Source organism: Cebus imitator, unplaced genomic scaffold (genome assembly GCF_001604975.1).
Source record: "Cebus imitator isolate Cc_AM_T3 unplaced genomic scaffold, Cebus_imitator-1.0 Scaffold540, whole genome shotgun sequence".
Taxonomy (NCBI): Eukaryota; Metazoa; Chordata; class Mammalia; order Primates; family Cebidae; genus Cebus; species Cebus imitator.
The window spans coordinates 24,561-44,448 of NW_016107855.1; the positions used below are offsets into that span (position 1 = coordinate 24,561).

The following is a 19,888-nucleotide window of genomic DNA, read 5'->3' on the forward strand; positions in this document are numbered from 1 at the left end:
TTTTTTTTTTAAAGACAGGGTCTCACTATGTTGCCCAGGCTGGAGTGCAGTGGCTATTCACAGGTATGATCCCACTACTGATCAGCAAGGGAGTTTTGACCTGTTCCGTTTCCGACCTGGGCCGGTTCACCCCTCCTTAGGCAACCTGGTGGTCCCCCCCTCCTGGGAGGTCACCATATTGATGTTGAGCTTAGTGCGGACACCCGACCAGCATAGCGCACTACAGCCCAGAACTCCTGGACTCAAGCGATCCTCTAGCCTCAGCCTCCCGAGTAACTGGAACTACAGGTACATGCGACTGTGCACGGCGTGTTCCTCCTTTTATATGACCCCAAGACACCAAGGCCCTCAACCTTCTCCAGCACAGAGAGTCTCACTGGCCTTAGAGCCCCCCCTGACTCCGTGGTGGACAGCCATGCCACACGAAGACCTAGAGGTCTGGGACTGGGTCTCAGCAGGGTGGGCTGCACCAGGCTTGCCTGGGGTGGGAGGCTTCTTACAGTACCACGGAGAAGCTGGGAGAGAGGACCACAGGCAGTTCACATGCAGAAAGGGAACTGAGGCAAGGGAGGACAGAGACAGAGGCAGAGGCAGAGGCAGAGACACAGAGGCAGAGTGAAACCAGAGAGATAGAGAGACAAGCATAGAGGGAGACAGAGTCAGAGAGAGCCCAGAAACCCAGCCAGCGCCATCTTGCTCTCCCTGCACTGGGAGATGGACCGATGCTCTATGCCCTGTCACAGCCAGTGTATATGTGTGTCCATGTGCATGTGTGTGCTCCTATGAGCTGTGTGAAGATGCACAGGTGTGTGTGACCATGCAGACATCAGCAACAGGATGCAGGTGCTGCGCTCTGAGGCTCTGCCCACACCCACAGAGATGGCCATGGCCCGGACTGCAAGGGATGCTGGCGGCAGTATCACTGTGTGCTTGGGGAGGGAGGTGGGGAGGAAGGGAGGGAGGGAGGGAGGCTCAGCAGAGTGTCAGTGTGTCTCAGCCTGTGTGGGGGCGGCTGCGCGGGGGCGGAGGGCTGCAGCGTGCACCAGAACATGTGCGTGCCTGCGGCTCTGATGGCTTGGAGGAGAGGGAGGAAAGCTTGTCCCTTCCCTGTTCCTGCCACCCCTTCCTTGAGGTCTTGCCCCTCAATTTCCCATCCTTTGGCCTCTGGTCGCTGCACATCATCTAGTCCCCAAGCCCAGGCCCTGCCTCTCCTGTGGCCTTGGACAAACCAAGCCACTTCTCTCCAAGTGTTGACTCCCAAAGACCAAGGCAAAGACCATCTATGCAATGAGCAGAGCACCTCCATGGTCCTTACAATTCTGATGTTCTGGGGGTCTGCAATTTCCCATGTGTGTTTTCCACAGAGGGAGGCTACAGAGGGTGGCATCTCTAAAGGGGCATTGCAGGCATCTCCAGAAGTATTATGATCCCCATTTTACAGATGGTAAATCTGAGGCACACAAAGGGCAAATGATTCACCCAGGATGGCCCAGTATATTAGAGGTGGAATCATGATTGAAAAATCAGCAACATCAGAGTTCCCCTGCCCATGTGGCCACTGCTCCTCTTCCCTTGTTAGTGGGCAAGAGGAAGGACGTTCTCCAGCTATGGCACCAGTTGCAATCCCTCTCAGCAGTCTTCCCTGTATGCCGGGTGCTGGAGGCCTGGACACAATCCCCTGAGCCAGTCTCTCCACCTCCTCAAGCTGCGGTCTCCTCATCTGTAAGATGGATGAGTAAGCCCTGCCCACCTCCGCCAGAGATGAGCTCATGGATGAAGAGCCTCACTGGCCCCAAAGTGCTGTGGATAGGAGAGGGTATAAGAGGTGGAGGAAAAGTACGGCCCCCAGTTTTCGGGTGCATGGATGCCCAGTGTTCTCTCTCCAACATGACATTGTCCATCCCCCCATCGGCTCTGCCTGGGAAAGGCAGAATTGCTAAGCACATTCTACAGATGTTAGAGCTCGGGTCCCACGAGAAGAATTGAGCACCCAGGCCCCAGGACCTCAGTGCAGGGAGCTGCCTCTGGGCCACACTGCCACCCATGGATCAGCCCAGGTGAGAAGAAGCCCGGGTGGAGGAAGGTGCCCTCTCCTCCCTGTCAACCAGGCTGGCCAACTGCAGCCCCGACAACCCCATCTCCAACCCCAACTCTGCCTTGAGTCAGTTTCAAATCTGTTTCTAGAGAGAAAAGAGTGGGCTAAGCTCTCTCTCCAGTCTCTCTTCCTCCCTCCCGCTCCCTCTCTCAAGTAAAATCTCCTTCGGAGACTCTTCCCATACAGCCCAGTGATGACACAGGCTGTAGGACAACTTTCTGCCTTTCTAACCCCTCCTGGGGGAAGGATCAGAAGCCCAGAGAATGCCAAAGGCTGGAAAAGGTTCATTTTCCACTTCCTTGAACGGGACCCCTTCCCTGGGCCCTCTGGTGCACCTGTATCCACCCCTTCGCCCAATAAGCAGCATTCTTCCCTTTCTCAGAGAGGTCTTTGGAGAAGCCTGGGTATGCTGGGAGCTCGGGCCTGGCCGCTTCAGTCCACACTGAACCCTGGAGCTGGTCCAGCATGCTTCCTGCAAGCTTCTGTGCCTCTAGGGTCTGGGCTTTTATTTCTCTCATCCTCGGGAGAGAAGAGGATTGGGTCAAAGGAGGAAGGATGAGCTCATCCTGGATCCCAAGAGACAGCCCCACCCCAACCTTCTAGGGGACCGGAATCAAGTTCTTGACTCATCTGAATTCATATGCTTCAGTGGAACCTGCAGTCCAGTAGCATCAAGAGGCTCCAGAAGCCCTGCCCAGGGCTCCGGCCCCATCACAGGTTCCCAGAGGGCTGCCTACCAGGGCTGGAGAAGAGCAGCTCCTCTCACATCCATAGCCAGCCCTACCTGGGCCTCTGCAAAGGCCTGCAGTTCTGAGCCAGACCCCACTGGGCAGGGTGCCAGAAGCCCTCCAGAGGGCTTTGCCCACCTCTCCAGCTGGGCAGCCCAAGGCCTTGAAGAGGGAGACCCAAAGGCTCCCGTGTGCCCTTTGAGGGCCAACCTGGCTGCGTCTTCCAGTCACCCTGCTAGTGATCTGAAGTGGGTTCTGGGATGGGGGCTCAGCTTTTGGGTGGTGACTGCAGTGTCCCAGCTGGCAGGAACCATGGGTCATCAATCGAAGGACAGGCCCTGCAGGTACCCTCATGGCTTCCTTCCACAGAAGAGGAGTATTTGCCTCCCGGCCAGCCAGCAGGGAAGCACGGTTTGGTGAACCTCCTCCCAGCCCTGGATGGACCGACTCCAGACAAAAGGTACAAGCAGGTCCCTTTCCTCGCTTTTAGCCTTGCCCAGCCTTTAAGAACAACAACAGTCATCCCGGTAGCAATCGGCCTGGGGGGCCCATCGTGTGCCAGGCTCAAGGCTGTGTCTCTACATGCACAATCTCATTGAATCCTCACAGCCCTTTTTATCTCTAGTCTACAAGTAGAGGGGAAGAGGTAGCACAGCCTGCCCGGTGTCACAGAGCTATGGGTGGTGAGGGACAGAGCCTGTGTCTTTAATGGCCATGCAGGGCACTGCCCCTCCCTGCACCACTGGATGCTCAGACTGAAGCTGCTGTGCAGAGCAGGAGCCCCAGGCTCCTCAGTGATGTGCTCTGGTCTTTTTAACACAGACATCAGAGGTGTGGAACCAGGCCACTTCATCCCCTTTTCTCCGATACAAGCTTCCGCAACCTTTGGCTCATACACAGCCTTCCCAATGTCCTGCAAGCTCCTGACATTGCATGCAACATTTCGGAGCTTTGTGCGTTTTTCTGGGGAACGTAGATTTAGACTTTCATCAGATTCCTGGAGGAATATGTGACCTAAAAAAGGTTAAGAGCACTGATGGTTCTGGAAGGAAGAAGCCTGAAATTGATTAAAGAAGGCCTAGCTATGCCTTTTACCCTCGGTTTTCCTGCCATGGCCACACCAGGGCTCCCTTGCCCCTGAAATTCCTTGTGAAGTCTCACGAAGGGTTTCTGTGCCAAGTTGTCCCCACAAAACCCAGTCTTAATGCTATCCATCTCCTCTCGGGGCAAAACATCACTTTTATTTTCACTTTGAGTGCTTGAGTCACATCTCAGCTCCATCTCACTGTACTCATGACACAGTCCTGCCGGAACCCAGTCTTGGTCACTCCCTGAAAGGCAGCTTCGTCGCTAATCAGGGAATTCTTGGATTCTAGGCGCGCACTGGAAAACACCTGGAGAGGGGTCCCTGCACAAGTTTGTAGACAACCTCAGTCCTCTAGAGAAGCCCCAAACATTTTGTTTCTGCCCCTACCCCCAATAAAAGCACATTCAGAAAAGCAGAAAGTCTGCAGATAAGAATGAACACACACCTACACATGGGTATGTGTGCTCATGGGAGGCGGTATATGCCTGTAGGATAGTCTGGGTGTGTGTGTGTGCGCGCGCGTGTGTGTGCAAGCAGCCTTCTCGTATACAGTCACAGGGCCACCTCCTTCCTACACATATGCAGACACCAGCATGAGCTCACACATGCATATAACACCCATACTCCCACACAAGCCTGTAAGCCCAGGCCTCACACACGCACACACATGCGTGTGCACACACCCGTACATCTTCCTGTGTGCATGACCCCAGCTTTCAAAGATGTTCATGTCAAGACCTCATAGGAACACCATTGTGTCCGCATCTCACATGAGCATCCTCACACACCCCCAGACCTCATGCACATGTGTCTTCCTATGTGCACACAGCTCTAACCTGCCATACATGTGCACATATAATGAGTCATGTCCACGTCCTTGCTCTCATTCGACCCAATCAATCAGCAGCACTCCTGTGATACTCACAGGACATAGGCACCCTTTCCAGGCACACTTGCATTTCAGGCCTTACACATGAAGCACCTCTTCCTGGTGCACATGCATGAATGCTTGCACACCCTTTCGGGCCACACAAGTGTACCCCAGTGTCACAATCAATTTCCCTCAAAAGTCCTTTTACAGCAACACACATCACTCCTCCTCAAAATGCACACTGGTGCAAACACATTCAGAACTCACAGCAGCACACACCTGTCTCCAGGGCCCCTCCCCGCTGTGCTCCTGCGGCCACAGCAGAAACCAACAGGGCATCGGTGCTTCTTTGCCCACAAGGTAAACTCTGTCTCCAAAATGCACCCAACTCTTGACCCATCCCAGGATCCTCCGGAAACCCAACTGGGACATCCAGGAGCCCATCCCTGCCACTCCACAGCCCACTGGGCCACCCACAGGGGCTCCCCTGTTTCCTCCTCCTCCCTCCCTCCTCTCCACAGCAGCCGTCAGGACAGAAAATGAGCTCTGGGCTGGGCAACTTTGCCAAAGATCCAGAGCTGCTGCACCGTTCATGCCCCAGCCCCTGAAACAGCAGTGCCCCCGCTACAGCTTGCCTGATTGCCCCTCCCCACCTCCCAACACCCGGGAAGACTGTCGTGCTCAGATATTAACCCCTACTGTACTGATGCCCTCACTCCTGGCAGGAGCTGAGAAGGGGGAGGTGGGGAGGGAGAAGTTGGCCACTCTGTACAGTCACTGTAGGTGTCTAAAGTCAGGAAGAACTACCGGGTGCTGGTGAATTCTCTGTCACTGGAGGTATCTAAGTGGAAGCCAAATGGCCACCTAAGGCAAAACTGGAGAAGGAATTCCAGCTTTGGACCCAGCTGACTAGGAAAATCCCTTTTTAACCCTGAGTCTCTAAGAATCTGTGTGTATCCAGGTTGTGTGTACTTGTGTGCATGCGTGTGTGTGTGTGTGTATGTGTGTGCGTGTGTACTGGCATACACTGTCAACCCCTCGTCCCTACATACACACTTGCCTGGCTAGCTTGGCACATCTGTGCACCCACAAACATGCCCACACCCGACTCTGGACGCTCTGTGCACAGGCAGGTACCCCCAAACTCATGTAGTCTGCCTTCATCTGTATACACAGGAATGCTCCCCAAGCACGGCAGGCACACACACCTCGCTCAAGACACTGACCTCCCCCCCACCATGCCCTCCAGGACTCCCTGAGACACAACTCACTTGCCCAATTCCTCGAAGAGCTGGTACTCTTCCGTGAAGCGGGTGCAGGTGATGGTGGCCATCCTGGCGCTGGGCAGGCAGGCGAGGCTTGGGACTGGGGGACCAGGACTGGGGCACTGCTGCTCTGCTCCCGGACCTAGGGGCCACTCGCCTGCCCGTGCTGCCAAGTGCAAACAGAGAACCGGCTTGACTGACGAGCCCGGGGCTTCTGAGCAGGGCACTGTGGCTGCTCACAGCCTCGCGAGCCTTCGTCAGCATCCAGGTCCCCATGGCAACCACCTCCGAAACGCCCTGTTCCCGTTGCCCCGGTAACTGCCTCCCCAACACCTGCCTGCCTTCCACTGCGAAACCTGCTCTCGGACGCCCTGGCCATACTGAACACAATACTGCAAGCCTGTGTGGGCCTGGGGGTGGATGGACCCAGCACCCCTGGGGTGACGGACCCAAGGAGGGGCTGGAGGAGGTGGAATAGAACAAACTTCATCCACAAGTGATCTTTTCTCTTCCCACCTCCCCCACCTCCAACTGTGGGGCCCTTGTAGCAGACGGGATAGGATTAAGTGGGGCAAAAAGGCAGTTGCCATGGTAACGGCCAGTGGGTGCCGCATTCCGGATGGTCCCCAGGAAAGAATGACAGGATGCAGTTACCCTGGCAACTTCATCTCTGGAGAGACAGGTATTGCCCCGTTGCCCTGGCAACAGCTGGGTTCTAAGGCTTACAGGGAAACGATGGCTAATTCACGGGGATGTCTCTCCCTCTGTGGATCACTGTAGTCTCTGTAACTGTCTCTCTGTTGCCCTCTGTATTTTTTTTTTTTTTTTTTGGCTTCTGCCTCTGTCTTTCTTGTTATGCTTCTGCTCTCTCAGCTCTTCTACCACCGTATCTATCACGCTAGCACTCTAGCTTGGCGGAGAAGCGCAGAGGACACCCCAGGATTCTGGAGGGAGCAGCCCTGAATGTTGCTACTAAGCAACACTGCCTCTCCTGTCCCTGAGCCCTGCTCACCCCCACCTCTCACAGCTGTGACAGCTGCTCCCCTCCCGAGCCCTCTTCTACAGCCTCTCTCCCACCCCATGCCCCCAAGGGGACCGTGGAGATCTGGTCTCCTGGGGCTCATGTCCCAGTTTCTGCTTGTGCTTCCACTCAAGGTAAAAGAGGCGAGAGGCAGCTGTTGGGAGGTGAGCATGGCATGGCTTACCTGGGCTAGGCCACTGGCCGGAGACCTGCCCTGAAATCTTCATCCCCAGATGTTGTGGGCACCTTCCCTGCTGACTTCCGCTCTTCAGGGCATCAGCCATACCTACAGCCACAAGATCTTTCTTCAAGGTCTTGGAGTTAAGAAGAAAAGAGACTGGAATTTAAGCCTAAGGATCTGAGTTTGAGCTCCGATTCTTAGACATCTACTAGCTGTGTGATCATGGGCAAGTCACTTATCCTCTCTGAGCCTCTACCTCCTTTTCTACACAACAGAGGAACGAAGGTGCCCTGCAGAGGAAGGCCATGGAGATGGAATGGGCTAAGGGCTGTAAAGGCCTTTGGGAACTACATAAACAGGAGGCCTCTTTCTAGGTTCTAGAGTAGGAAAATGAAGGTTTAAAGCAGGCCCATGACCACCCCATCACTCTAGCTTGGACTTGGAATCTCAGACCCTGCATACCCCTTCCCTCTGCACTCAGGAAAGAGGGTGACTTGGCTCATTTCACAGCTTGGTGGGCTGAGGCTTCATGCCAGCACCTTCCCCCAGTGAGCATGGGATGGAAAAAAGGATCCAGCCATCCAGACCCTCAGCGATTCTAGCCCACCCCTTCTGAGCCTCCACATTGCCTTGCTAGTCCTCTCACTTGAAGGAGATGTTACCTGCTTCTTGGTATTCTCAAAACCCCCAAAGTCCCTGACTCACTATCCTACATCCAGGGACCCCCTGGAGACATCCAGATAACCCCTCCATTCTGCCCCTCCTCCTGGGAGTGGGGGGTGGGGGAGAATGATGGGCGAGCTCTCCCATTCAGCCACAATCCCAGGAGAGAAAAGGGAGGGCGGCAGAGGGGAAGAGGGGAGGCGAGCAAGGGAGGAGGGGGGTAATGGCTTAGCCACTAATTGCACCATTACCACCTTCAGAAAAAGGGAAAACCACTCAGCTTTGTTTCTGCGCACAATATGCTTCCCGCTTCTGCCGCCAACGTTGCAATTCAGAGGCAGAGAGAAGAGGCCTGTGCCCGGGGGCTGCACAGCCGGTGGGCAGTGGGCAGGGCACAGAACACGGTGGCTAAGCTACAGGCCTCTGTGGGGAGGTAGGGGAGGGCTGCACTGCCACTCCTGCCCCAGACCCTCTAGCCTGTCCCCCAGGAGGGGATGGCTTCCACACAAGAAAGTGCTGGAAGAGCCCTTAGTGACCACTGAGGTCACCTGCCGTTGCACAGGGACAGGAGAGGCAGTGTTGCTTAGTAGTTAGGGTGACTCCACAACTTACAGGCTGTGTGATTTCGGATGAATATCCTAACTTCTCTGTGCCTCTGTGTCTTCATCTGCATAATTGGGTCAATAATATTCCCTACCTCCAGGCTGTTCTGTGGATTCAATAAGACAAGCACAGTGGCTGATACTATACATGCTCAACAAATGGGAAATTATTATCAAGAAACTCAAAAGTCCTCTCTCCTCACACCCCTCTCCCTGAATCACGGAAGCACACACCATCGTCTTGAGTCCCCGCACTCCAGTGCACTGTTCCCTGAGTCCGCACTGGAGTTTAGCTCATGGCTTGGAGATCACCTTGTCTAAGCCTAGTTTGCAGCAATTTCCATAGAACAAAGGACTAGAGCTAGATGGAGAGAAATCACAAGGCTCTCCAGCTTGTCGGGTGCCAAAGGAACGATGATGCTGCTTTAAAAATTCACCAGGAAAACAAAAAAGCAACTATGCTGTGAGACTATGAGGCTGTATTAATGAAAGTATAAAGTTCTGAACCGGGACAGTCCTGCATGCCTGGGTGCCGGCCTGACCCCTGTTTCCTCTCCCCATTCCCCCTGCTGAAATGGAGCGTGCTCAGAAGTGAGCAGAGTATGTGGGGAAGGCCCTGGCATCCCTCAGAGGAGGGTGTGAAGGAATACAGGCAGGAAGATGGCCACATCTCTCCGTGTCTGTGATGGGGACCATGGGGGCAGCCTCTGTGGCCATTGGGAGCAGGGCCAGCACAGCCCTGCTCCTGTCGCCTCTTTCTTCCCCACTTCCACATCTCTCCTTTCAACTCTCCTTTTATTTTATTTTATTTTTTTTTTGAGACAAAGTCTTGCTCTGTTACCAAGCTGGAGTGCAGCAGTGTGATATGGGCTCACTGCAGCTTCTGCCTCCCAGGTTCAAGCGATTCTCCTGCCTCAGCCTCGCAAGTAGCTAGCATTACAGTCACGCACCACCATGCCCAGCTAATTTTCGTATTTTTAGTAGAGATGGGGTTTCACCATGTTGGCCAGAATGGTCTTGATCTCTTGACCTTGTGATCCACCCACCCGGGCCTCCCAAAGTGCTGGAATTACAGGTGTGAGCCGCTGCGACCGGCTTCAACTCTCCTTTCTTCTCTCCTCTTGCCTTCCCCTCCCCCTCAATTTCCCTCTTCCCTCCCTTGCATCTTTCCTTCTCGGTTCTCTGTCCTTCTCATCCTTTTGACTTCCTTTCTGGTTTCCATCTCCCTCTCTTTCTGTCACTCTTCTTTCCCTCCCCTGCTGGTCTGCACTGTGCATGTGGTCCTGAGGGATGGGCAAGTTGCTGGCTGCAGGACCCCGGTGGTGGAGAGATGGCTGCAGAGGCAGAAGAGGGAGGAAAAGGAGGGAGAAGAGGGAGGAAAAGTCCCCTCTGAAAGTCATACGTGAGCACACATACATGCCCCTCTGAGCCTCTGAGGCTTCCAGAGCCTAGCTCAGGGGTGTGGGCACTGCCTGGGATGGGCACCACCCCATCCTGAGGGTAACAGCCACTCTGCTGAGAAGGCATGACTGCTAATTCAACTCCTCCCCTGAGCCCGCGAAGCTAGCAGCTGTGCCCGCTGGTGGCGGGCACTGAGGAGCCAGCCGTGCCTCTGTGGCGCTGAGAGAATGAGCCGATGATTGCATCAGGGGGATTGTTCCTGCCAAACTCCCCACTCCCCAGGGCCAAGGCAGGCACAAGAGGCAGCACGTGTGCCCCCATCTGCAACACGCGTGTGGCGCTCGAGAGCAGACCTGCATGCTATGGGCTGGTGGCCAGGGGTGGGAGCCCCGGAGGTTGCTGAACCCAGCCCTGACATGCCAGAATAGGGATTGGCATGTGAACACAGGCAGTGCCCCATGGAGACAGAAGGGACAAAAGGAGAGCAGGGCTGGGTTCCACAGTGGGTGATTGTAGCCCCAGTGGCATTGTGACAGCTGGTTCAAATGCCACCTTCCATAGCCCACACATGCGCTCACACACATATGCCTGAATGCCTCTGGGTCCTGCAGGGCCGGGGTAGGCACCACAGAAAGCATGCCACCCAAAGGGTCCCCACGGGCCTGTCCCACTAAGGGCAGTGAGCGTGGGGGGCAGAATGGTAGAAAGTGGGCCAAGAGAGAAATGGTCCTGCTGAGGGTCTGGGTGGAGGGTGATTGGATTCATTCACTGCGGTAAGTAAGGCAAGGCCTACATGAAGAAGTGGGGAAAGTCAGGTATCAGGGAGCAGCACTGTCCCTGAGGTCTCCCCACACAGGAGGCACTCCGTGCAGGGCAGAGTGAAACAGACAGCAATGAGACAGAGGACAGTGGCTTCTGGGCCAAGGGCAGCACAGCACGCCCTGCAGTTAGAGGGCCTGAGTTCGAGTCCTGGAAGAGCTTGCAGGAGGTCTCCCCAGTGGAACCTCCACTTTCTCCTGAGAAAGGTGGAGCCCAGAGCACCGGCCCCCCCAGGCGAGGCACTATCTCTTGGCCCTTGGGAGATGGGTCACCAGAGCCCACGACCCCACTGGCAGGGCCCAGCTTAGGCTGCCCCCTGGCTCTGGCCTCTATAGCTGGCAGATCAGCTGCCATCTGGTGCAGCCAAGGGGGAGACAGGGGGTCTCCCCAGGCATCTCTGGGCTCCATTTCCCCAGATCTGTGGCCTGAGGAGCCGGAGCTGTCTCTGATCTGCCTTCCCTTCCCTCCCCACCAGCACAGGTGCTCAAATGGCACAAGCACCTGCCTGGCAGTGCCAATTGGCAGCCTGGCAGAGTCCAGACCCAGGTGCCCTGGCTGGAGGAAACTTGGGCCACAGGAGATAGGAGGGGGCAGGTGGGAGCCATGCTAATTGCTGGGAAGAGCAGAAGTCACAACAGGCTGAGCCTGTCATCGTATTGCTTGAATGCTCTGGGGCACCCAAGACTCCACCAATCTCAGGCCTAGGCCAGCCGCCAGCTTCCCTAGACCAGGTTGCAGGCTCAAGCTTGCGTGGGGCCACCAGGCTGTTTGCTGGGTGCTAGGTTGAGCCAGCCAAGTTCTGGACTGGATTTGAGACTGGACCGAAACCTGGGACCAAGCCTCCTTCTTAGGGCACCAGGAACAGGTGCCAGCCCCTCCTCAGCTGGTCTTTCTTGATTTAGGTTGGTGACAGGGGGAGTAAGCCTCAGTGATTAGGGGACAGCACAAAGGGCCATTCATGGTCCTGAACTTGTGACCCTAAAGGGCAGGGGCTGTGGGAAAGAAGTAGGGACTGAAGCTGGAGGGTAGGCCTTGGGCAGGGCTGACTCAGCAGGCACGGGAGAGGCCTCCATGCAACTCGTGCAAGCCTGGAGTGGCAGGGAAGCCCTGGCTCCATGCCACCCTGGAAAGGCCCCGCCCACACAGCTGTGACAAGCACCCAGCAGAGCTGGAGTACCCTGAGGAGTGGGCGAGCTATGGACAGCTCATCTCCCAGGGTGTGTCAGGCCTGGGCCACTGCCTTAGCAGGTGATTTCTTCAGAGCCTCCCTCCCGAGCAGACTGAAATTCACTGGAATCCAGAGGCCTCTGCCTGTCCTGGGTCCTGCCCACCACAGCCAGGCATCAACATCATGGAGGCAGGGAAGGATTCTAGTTGGGGGAGGTGATAAGGGGTAAAAAAGACAGGGCCAGGAGGAAGGGGCCTAGCGCGTGAATGGTCACCTCCACCCAGCAGCCTCAGGCCAGACCCTCACTCGTGGACTCAGCCACCTCTGCGGTGGGGATGTGGCTCTGTAACCAATACCTGAACCCCCACACATACTGCACCCACCCCACCCATCCTGCTCATCCACAAGCTGATGAGTCCTAACAGGCCTCCTTTGCCAGTGACAAAAATAACTATTTTCAAAATTCACAGCAGGGCTTTCGCCTACACACACTGCGCCGACTGGAACCTGAAGGGAGATACGCAGAACGCAGTGTGCGGATGGAGGCGCGCTAGGCGGCAGGCGGGCTTTGCAACCGCCGTGGCCTCTCCACCACTCAGCCTGCCCCCAACCCAACACACACACACATACACAGAGACACACACATGCACACACACACATGCACACACACACATGCACGCTAGCCCAGAACGGTCAAATGCTCTTAGCTCATCCACTGAACAGAGTGGATTGTTGAGGCCCAGAGAGGGTCAGAGATTTGCCTGAGGTCACACAGTGGGTCTGCAGCAGGACTCCCATCCCTTCTACCTCCTAGCCAGTCTGTCCACCTCCCCTCCTGTTCACTCGGCCAACTGTGAGTTCACACCTGCCCCCAGGACACACCTGCGCACACCCACACGTACTCATAGTCAGATAGCACTGCAGCCCTCGCTTCCACATCATGACACTTTAATCAAGTTCACAAGCTCCTCCACAACCTCGCTTTGACCAGTCTTTCCCAGCCTCGTGAGGGAGGCAGAGCCAGGGCTAGCATCCCCACTTGTAGGTGGGGAAATCAAGGCCTAAAGCGGAAGAAGTGTGCCCAAGGTCAGAGGAGAACCCAGGTGTCCTGAGTACTGGTTCGGGCGCTCTTCACAGTTGTTTCCACCACCCTCAGTGCTGCAGTGGTTAATGGCCCAGCCAATTTCTCTGGATCCTGGAGGGGAAGGAAGAAGAGCTTTGCACCACAGCCACCGACACCAGTCTGACCTGACGACTGGCCTAGGCCACGTGAAGACCCAGGTTCAACCCCTCCGCCCTGATCCCTGCGCCTCCACCCTCAGCGCTCAGGGGGTCCCTGTAGAAAGCAGCCAGATTGCCATGCCTCCTTCCGCTGGGGGCCAGGCCTTGAGATCCCCCCCATGCGGCCCCTCACCCAAACACCACCATAAAGATCCCGCATTAAGGGAGAAGCCTTAAATGAGTTGCCAGGTGGCAAGGCCGGCCAGAAACTCCACCATGGCCCCAGGCTCCGGGGCCACACCACAGAGTCACAAAGTCATTACAGCTCATTTTACAGATGAGGAAACCAAGGCCAAAAGCTCATGCGGGTCACCTGAGGTCACAGAGCAAGTCAGTGAGGAGGCAGGACTGAGACACAGATATCCCAGCCTGGTTTATTCCCACCCACCCCCAACTAGGTTCCCCACCCAGTTCAACCAAGGGACTCTATCTACACTCTCCAATTCCCTGTAGATGGAGACGTGACAGGTTTCTCCCTGAGAAAGAGCAGGGCCAAGCCGGAGTGGGGGGAACACCCAGAGGACGGTTTCCTCCCTCCCCACCATCAGATCCGTTGGGACATCAGCCTGGTGTTGAGTTTACGGAAAAAGGATCGAAGCTTGCAAATCTTGCACTTCTTCTTGCGACGACCCCGGGAGAAGCTTCGAGCCCTCTCTTCCTCTTCCTCTTCTTCCTCATCACTGGCCCAGGGCCCCCAAGCACCCCCATTAAAGTCAGGATGAGCCCGGGGGTTCTCAGCCGGGTAGCGCACCGGGATGGCTGTGCGGTTATATTCGGCCAGGCGAGCCAGCAGTGTGCGGACCACATCAGGCCGCTGGCCAGCCAGGTCCTCCCGTTCATAAGGATCAGCGCTGATATTGAAGAGCCACACAGCCTGGCGGACACTGGCCATTCGTTCCAGGTTCCACCAGCTACCCGGGAAGGTGGCCAGTGTCTGTGGTGGAATCCAATCGCCATAGCCGGGGTCTCCCGTCAGCAGCTTCCACTCACCCACACGGATGGCAGCCTGCACAGCCGTGTTCCAGATGCCAAAGCCCCCCTCCAGGGAGCCATGCTGAGCATGGTTGTAGAGTGGGTCAATGTTGTGTAAGATCTCCGTGCGTGGCGAGGCCCGGCCCTCGCTGATGGCTGGCCACACGTCATAGCCATCTAGCCTGTCGGCTGCTGAGGTGGTACCACCTGCCAGACCCACCAGGGTTGGGTACCAGTCAGTGATGTGCATCAGTGCCCGGCTCGTCCGTCGCTTTCGCTTGAGCAGGGGGCTATGGACAAAGCCTAGGCCCCGCACGCCACCTTCCCAATAAGTGCCCTTGCGTCCTCGGAGCGGCCAGTTGCTGCCCCCCGAGAAAGTCTGCCCACCGTTGTCACTGGAGAAGATGATGACACTGTTGTTGTAGAAACCATAGCGCTTGAGAGCCCAGGTGATGTTGCGCACAGCCTCATCCATGCAGGTCACCATGGCCGCGTACTTCCGTCGGGCCACGTTGCCCATGGTGCGGTAGCGGTACAGGTACTCACGAGGCGACTGCAGGGGTGTGTGCACTGCCTGGAAGGCCACGTAGAGGAAGAGGGGCCGCTGTGGGCTGTGGTTGGCCAGGATATGGCTGGCACGCTGGGCATAAAGCATAGTGGAGTACTGGCCGCTGAGCCCCCAGGCCACATTCTCGCCCTCGTGCAGGTCGAAGCCACACACGCCTGGGCCATCACAGTTGTCATAGGTGTAATAGTCCACATTGCCTGTGAGCGAGCCCAGGAAGGTGTCGAAGCCCCGGCGGGTGGGCAGACACTCCTTCCGGTAAAAGCCCAGGTGCCACTTGCCCACCATGTGGGTGGAATAACCCGCCTCCTGCAGCTTCTGGGGCAGTGTCACCTGGTCCAAGGGCAGGCAGTTGGGCTGTCGTGGGCGGATGATGGAATGCTGGAGTCCTGTGTGGATCTGGTACCTGGTGGGGAGGAGGGGAAGGCACAGAAGGCACAGGTGAGCTACAGACCATTGCTCTGGCCACCAAGTCCCCAATACCACTGTGAGGTGGGCTCTGGTCCCAGCGCTACCAGCAAAAATAATTACAGCAACCACCAGGTATTATCTCATGTGCTAAGCACCTCAAATGCATTATCTCATCCAATCCTCAAAATCACTGGAAGTCGATCATATTGTCATTTTACAGCTGAGGAGACTGAAGCTCAGAATGGTTAAACCACTCACCTAGGATCACACAGCTAGGAAGCTGGGGAGTTAAAATTTGAACCCAGGTTAATAATGACAATAACAACAGCTAATACCGAGCACTCAATGTGAGCTTGGCATTACACTAAGCCTCTTACGTGAATGATCTTACCAAATCCTCCCCACAAATTAGAAGGTTCATATTATTGTTCCCATTTTCCAAATAAGGGAACCGAGGCTTGGTAAATTAAATTACTTGCCTGGTGATTCACACAGCTAGTAGTTGGAATGGGATTTATAACCCAGGCAGTCTGGCTCCAGAATCCCTAAGGTCTAAGCTGTTAACTTGCTCTGGGGCCTAGAGCAAGCCCTGCTCTCCCAGGCAAATTCTAACTCACTCTTCAAAGCTCAGCCCAAATGTTATCCATGCTATGAAGTCTTTCATAACTCTGCTAAAGAATTAGTCACTTTTGCTTCTGGGTTGCTCTAGCATTTAGTACACACCATCATTTTCTTACTTGGCCATGGGATTATACTCATTTGCACATGCTTCTGGGCCCAGTGACATATAATGGGACCGTCCTTTATTCAACCTTCCATTCCTAGCACCCAAGTGATGTTCAAAGAGCACTCGATTATTTATGAAATGAATAAATGAATGACACTCAAGAGGGTTTTAGAGCCAGAAGGGACCCAATTCATCCCCTAGTTTACTCATCTCATCTTAAAAAGGACCTAAGGTCTTTTTAAGAGAAGGGAAGGGCCTTGCCCAAGGTCACTCAGTGGTCAGGAACAGAGCCAGGACTTGAACATAAATACAAGTAGAGTCCAAGCAGGGACTCCTTTTCAGCAAACTGGGTTGCCATGTCTCTTCCCATATGGGGGCCTCAGTTTGCTCCTGTGTAGGAGTTGGTTGAAATGGGAAATCTCTAAGACTCGTCTGGTTTCCCAGTTTTTCACAACTAGTTCCCATGTGCCTGCCTGTGAGCCCATATGACCCTTGCTCCAGGCTACCACCCTGAGGCAGGAGTGAATGGTTAGGCGAATCCTGAATTCCTCACTTACTCATTCTCATCCCAGCTTCCTCCTTCTGTGGTCGAGGGTCCCATGTGATCTGCTTATGGTGTCTTGCCTTTACTCAAGTCTTGAAAGTCCCAGAGTACATAAGAAGCCTGGAACTTCACAAGTATGTTAGAATCCCACACCTTTTTTTCACCCCCAGGCATCCAAATTAAGCCAAGCCCTGAGTACCTGACATCTTCAACCAGAGCACAGGAGGAGTTTCTCTGTTTTGGTTTCATTATCTTAAAGCTGATACTGTTGTTAGCTATAATTAGCTACTACAGCCGTTTTTAACACTATGTGCCATACACACACATCATCTAATTTAAATCTCATTTTAAAAATCTGCGGGGAAGTTTATTACCATCCCCATTCTACATATGATGAAACTGAGTCAAAAGTGCAGCAACGACCCAAGTTCAGACAGCTGACAAGCAGTGGAGCTAAGCTTTGAACCCAGGTCTACTCAACTCATGCTCAAAATCATTTGGTGATAACGGCCTTTCCAGGCCTCAGTCAAGCTAATAAGTGATTGGAATTGATATGAGAAGCACCCTAGGGCCTTGAGTCACAACTGGGTCTGTCTTCATAGAGGTGGGGTGCCGTGGAGCACTGGTTTGTAAAGTGGATGGGCCAGCTAAGAGTCACCAAAGCCCATCTGCAAGTGAGTCACATGAGAAACTTTGCCTGTCTCCAGCATCACAAAACACAACTGGATGTGTTAACAAACACTAATGAGCACTATAAGCATCAGTGAGATGGAGCCAACTGCAGGGGGTGGAGGGCAGGCACTGGCCAGCCACGCAGAGCAGGGGACTGGAGCACTGCCCTGTTGCTGTCTGTTCATTCCTCTGCTTAAACCAAAAGTCACTTCTTAGGACAGAGACGTTAAGTTGTGTACAACTCTTGGGAATGCAGATTCCTCCCTCTTCTGCGGGTCAACATGGGTCTTCACCACTACACAACCACCCCGCACCCCACCCCAACCCATTCACACCCCTCCTTTCTTCTGTTCTCCTTCCGGTTCCTGGATCTGAACGCGGAGTGCCAGACCAGAAGAAGAAAGGGCACCATTTGATTCCCAGCTCCAGCATCCCTGCCAAACACCTGGCCTCTCAATCCCATCTCCCACAGACCCTGAAGTTGAGCACAGGCCCCAAGCTGGGCCCTCCCTGCGTCCTTGCCTCAATTGCTCCCAACCAAGAAATAGTGAGACTAAGAAACAGGACGACTAAGGCTTCTGGTTCCTGAGATCACACTAGTGGCTGTTGGGTGGAACTTGGGAGAAAGCATGCCTTGGACCCTATCCAAGGAGAATTAGCTTCAGCTCTGCCAAAGGATTTTCTCCTAAGTGGCCAGAGTTTGCCTTCCATACCCCCACCTCCTGTTTCCCTGCTCTTTTCATCCTGTAATCCTGCTGCCTCACCTGTGGACGTTTCCTTACCGAAAAAGCAGCATGTCTACTTGGGGCTCCCAGCCAACCTGGGAGGATTTTGCAGATGAAAAAGCAGAGGTTCAGAGAAATGAAGTAACCAGCCTAAGACTACACAGGTCATGGCATTGTATGTGTCTTTCTCTTCCACCTATCAATTCCTTGGTCTTCTCCCAATGTATTCACCAAACAGTATGGGGACCTGAATCCCTCAGGTGACATAGAGCCTGCCATATATTGACAGCCAGGCAGGTCACACACAACTCACTCCCCCTTTGCCACTTCTTTTCAAGATGAAAACTGTTCTTTGCTCCATTTTATGGACAAGAAAACTGGGGCTTAGAGAAATTAAATGACTTGCTCAGCGTCCATAAATAGAAGCAGCAATAAATGTCGGAGGCTGCCATGTTCCTCTAACAAAGGGATGACCAGATGTCTCCACATTGTGTGGAATGTGAGTGTCCTGGAACATGAAAGCAAGAAGACCTCAAAGATGATGAAGCCCATTCAGTGTAAGGGAAGGGAAATTGAGGCCCAGAGAAGACAAGGGACTTAGTAATGATTACACAGCCAATAGGAGATTTCCCAGATCCCAGCATGGGGTGGTACTGTCAGGAGAAATCTACAAAATGGGTTGATTTGGGGCCTAGGTGCCCAGCCCCAAGGCCTTAAGCTACGCCTACCTGCCTGTGAGGAGCTGGCTCCGCGAAGGGGTGCAGATGGGCTGGATGTAGTAATTCTCCAACTTGACCCCCTTGGCCGCCAGCCTGTCCAGCGTAGGGGTCTCGATATCTGAACCATGGTAGCCCACGTCGTGGTAGCCTTGGTCGTCTGTGAGGATGAAGATGATGTGCGGAGGTTGGGGCGGAGCGGCCGTGGGCTGCTCGCCGGCCTCCCCGGGCCCATCAGCCACGAGGCTCGGCTTGGCCCAGTCCCAGGACAGGTAGCCGAAGCTGAGCAGGCTGACCAGGGAGAAGCCAGTGAGGGCGTGCATCGCCAAGCCGGCCCGCGCGTCCCGGCGCGCAGGACACCTGGGGCCTCACCACCTCGCGCGCCCAGGGCGCACCACCGGCCTGCCGGCCTGGATGCTGCGGGGGCGTTCAGCGCCTCCCGGGGCGGCCCAGTGTCTGGTCCGGGACGGGCTGCCGGACGGCAGGGTCAGATCTGCGCGGCCGCAGCGGGGCGCTCTGGGGAGGTCAGGCCCTCGCCGAGCTGTCTCCCGCTGCCTGAGCGCCGGCCCTGAGCCGCCTTCGCTCCCTCTTCCCCAGCTCAGCCCGGCCAGCCTGAGACGCGGCGTGGCGGCTTCCAAAAAGTGCTCTCTGCCATTCTCTGACTCCCCTCTTCCTTCTTGCCCTGGATTTCTCCCGCCTCCTAATTTCTCTCGCCTCTGCTTTCCCGGCCTCTCGCCCCACCCGGAGTCCTTAGAACAGTCCAGCTCCCTGCAGGGAGGTGGGCAGGACCCCAGAAGGGAAGGGGAGGGAGGCACGAGTTGGGCGGGTCGAGGGGACAACGCGGGAGAGAATTCGAAAAAGTTGTAACATCTGCCGGGGCCGATCCCCAGGTGGAGGGGCGGGACGCGGAGCAGCGGCTCCACCTCCGGGCGGGAAGCCCAGGCCCTCCCGGCCTGCCGGCTCCAGCGCCCGCCCCTGACCGGGATGAGGAAAGGAGGGAGTGGGGCTGCTTGGAGTTCGATGGAACAGCTCTGGAATGGCTGGGTCAGACATTCCTCGATCATGGAGTCTTAGCCTCTCTGAATGCCAGCCCTGGAAGGAAAGCCCATCATTTTCTAGTCCATCCGGGTCATTCTACAGATGGAGAAACTGAGGCCTTGAGATGAGCCGCAACGCGTCTAAGTCACAGAGCAAGTCGTTGGCTATTTCTCTAAGGCGCACCGTGGCTGTCGGAGGGGCAGCTCCCTTCGGTGAGCCAGTGGAGAAAGCGACGGAGAATGGCAAGCCTTTGGCAAGCACGCGGGGCTAGTCGGGAAGCTTGGTTGTAGCCTTGTCAGCTCCCCTCTCCTCAACCCCTCCCTCCTCCTCCTTCTG

At 55.3% G+C, this 19,888-nt stretch overlaps 2 protein-coding genes across 2 annotated transcripts in view; both read right to left on the minus strand.

Moving 5' to 3' along the window:
- The window catches only part of LOC108293562, a 27,781-nt gene extending 21,007 nt beyond the window's left edge, over window positions 1–6,774 (minus strand). The window contains exon 1 of the mRNA XM_017515034.2: window positions 6,053–6,774. Coding sequence (XP_017370523.2) covers window positions 6,053–6,114 — 62 coding nt within the window. The 5' untranslated portion in view covers window positions 6,115–6,774. The remainder of the gene's footprint in view (window positions 1–6,052) is intronic.
- A 6,058-nt stretch (window positions 6,775–12,832) lies between these two features.
- Window positions 12,833–19,412, minus strand: ARSI (arylsulfatase family member I). Its single transcript, XM_017515035.2, has 2 exons — window positions 18,527–19,412; window positions 12,833–15,125 (listed from the first exon to the last, which is right to left on the minus strand). The coding sequence occupies exons 1-2, from the start codon at window positions 18,835–18,837 to the stop codon at window positions 13,727–13,729; spliced, it is 1,710 nt and encodes a 569-aa protein (XP_017370524.1). The 5' UTR covers window positions 18,838–19,412; the 3' UTR covers window positions 12,833–13,726.
- Between the last annotated feature and the right edge of the window lie 476 nt (window positions 19,413–19,888).

Excerpts from the sequence above, each read along its gene's own strand:
- ARSI (XM_017515035.2), bottom strand. The coding sequence starts at position 18,837 with ATGCACGCCCTCACTGGCTTCTCCCTGGTCAGCCTGCTCAGCTTCGGC. Across the intron at positions 15,126-18,526 it reads AGCCAGCTCCTCACAGGCAG|GTACCAGATCCACACAGGAC; the intron begins GTAGGCGTAGCT and ends CCTCCCCACCAG.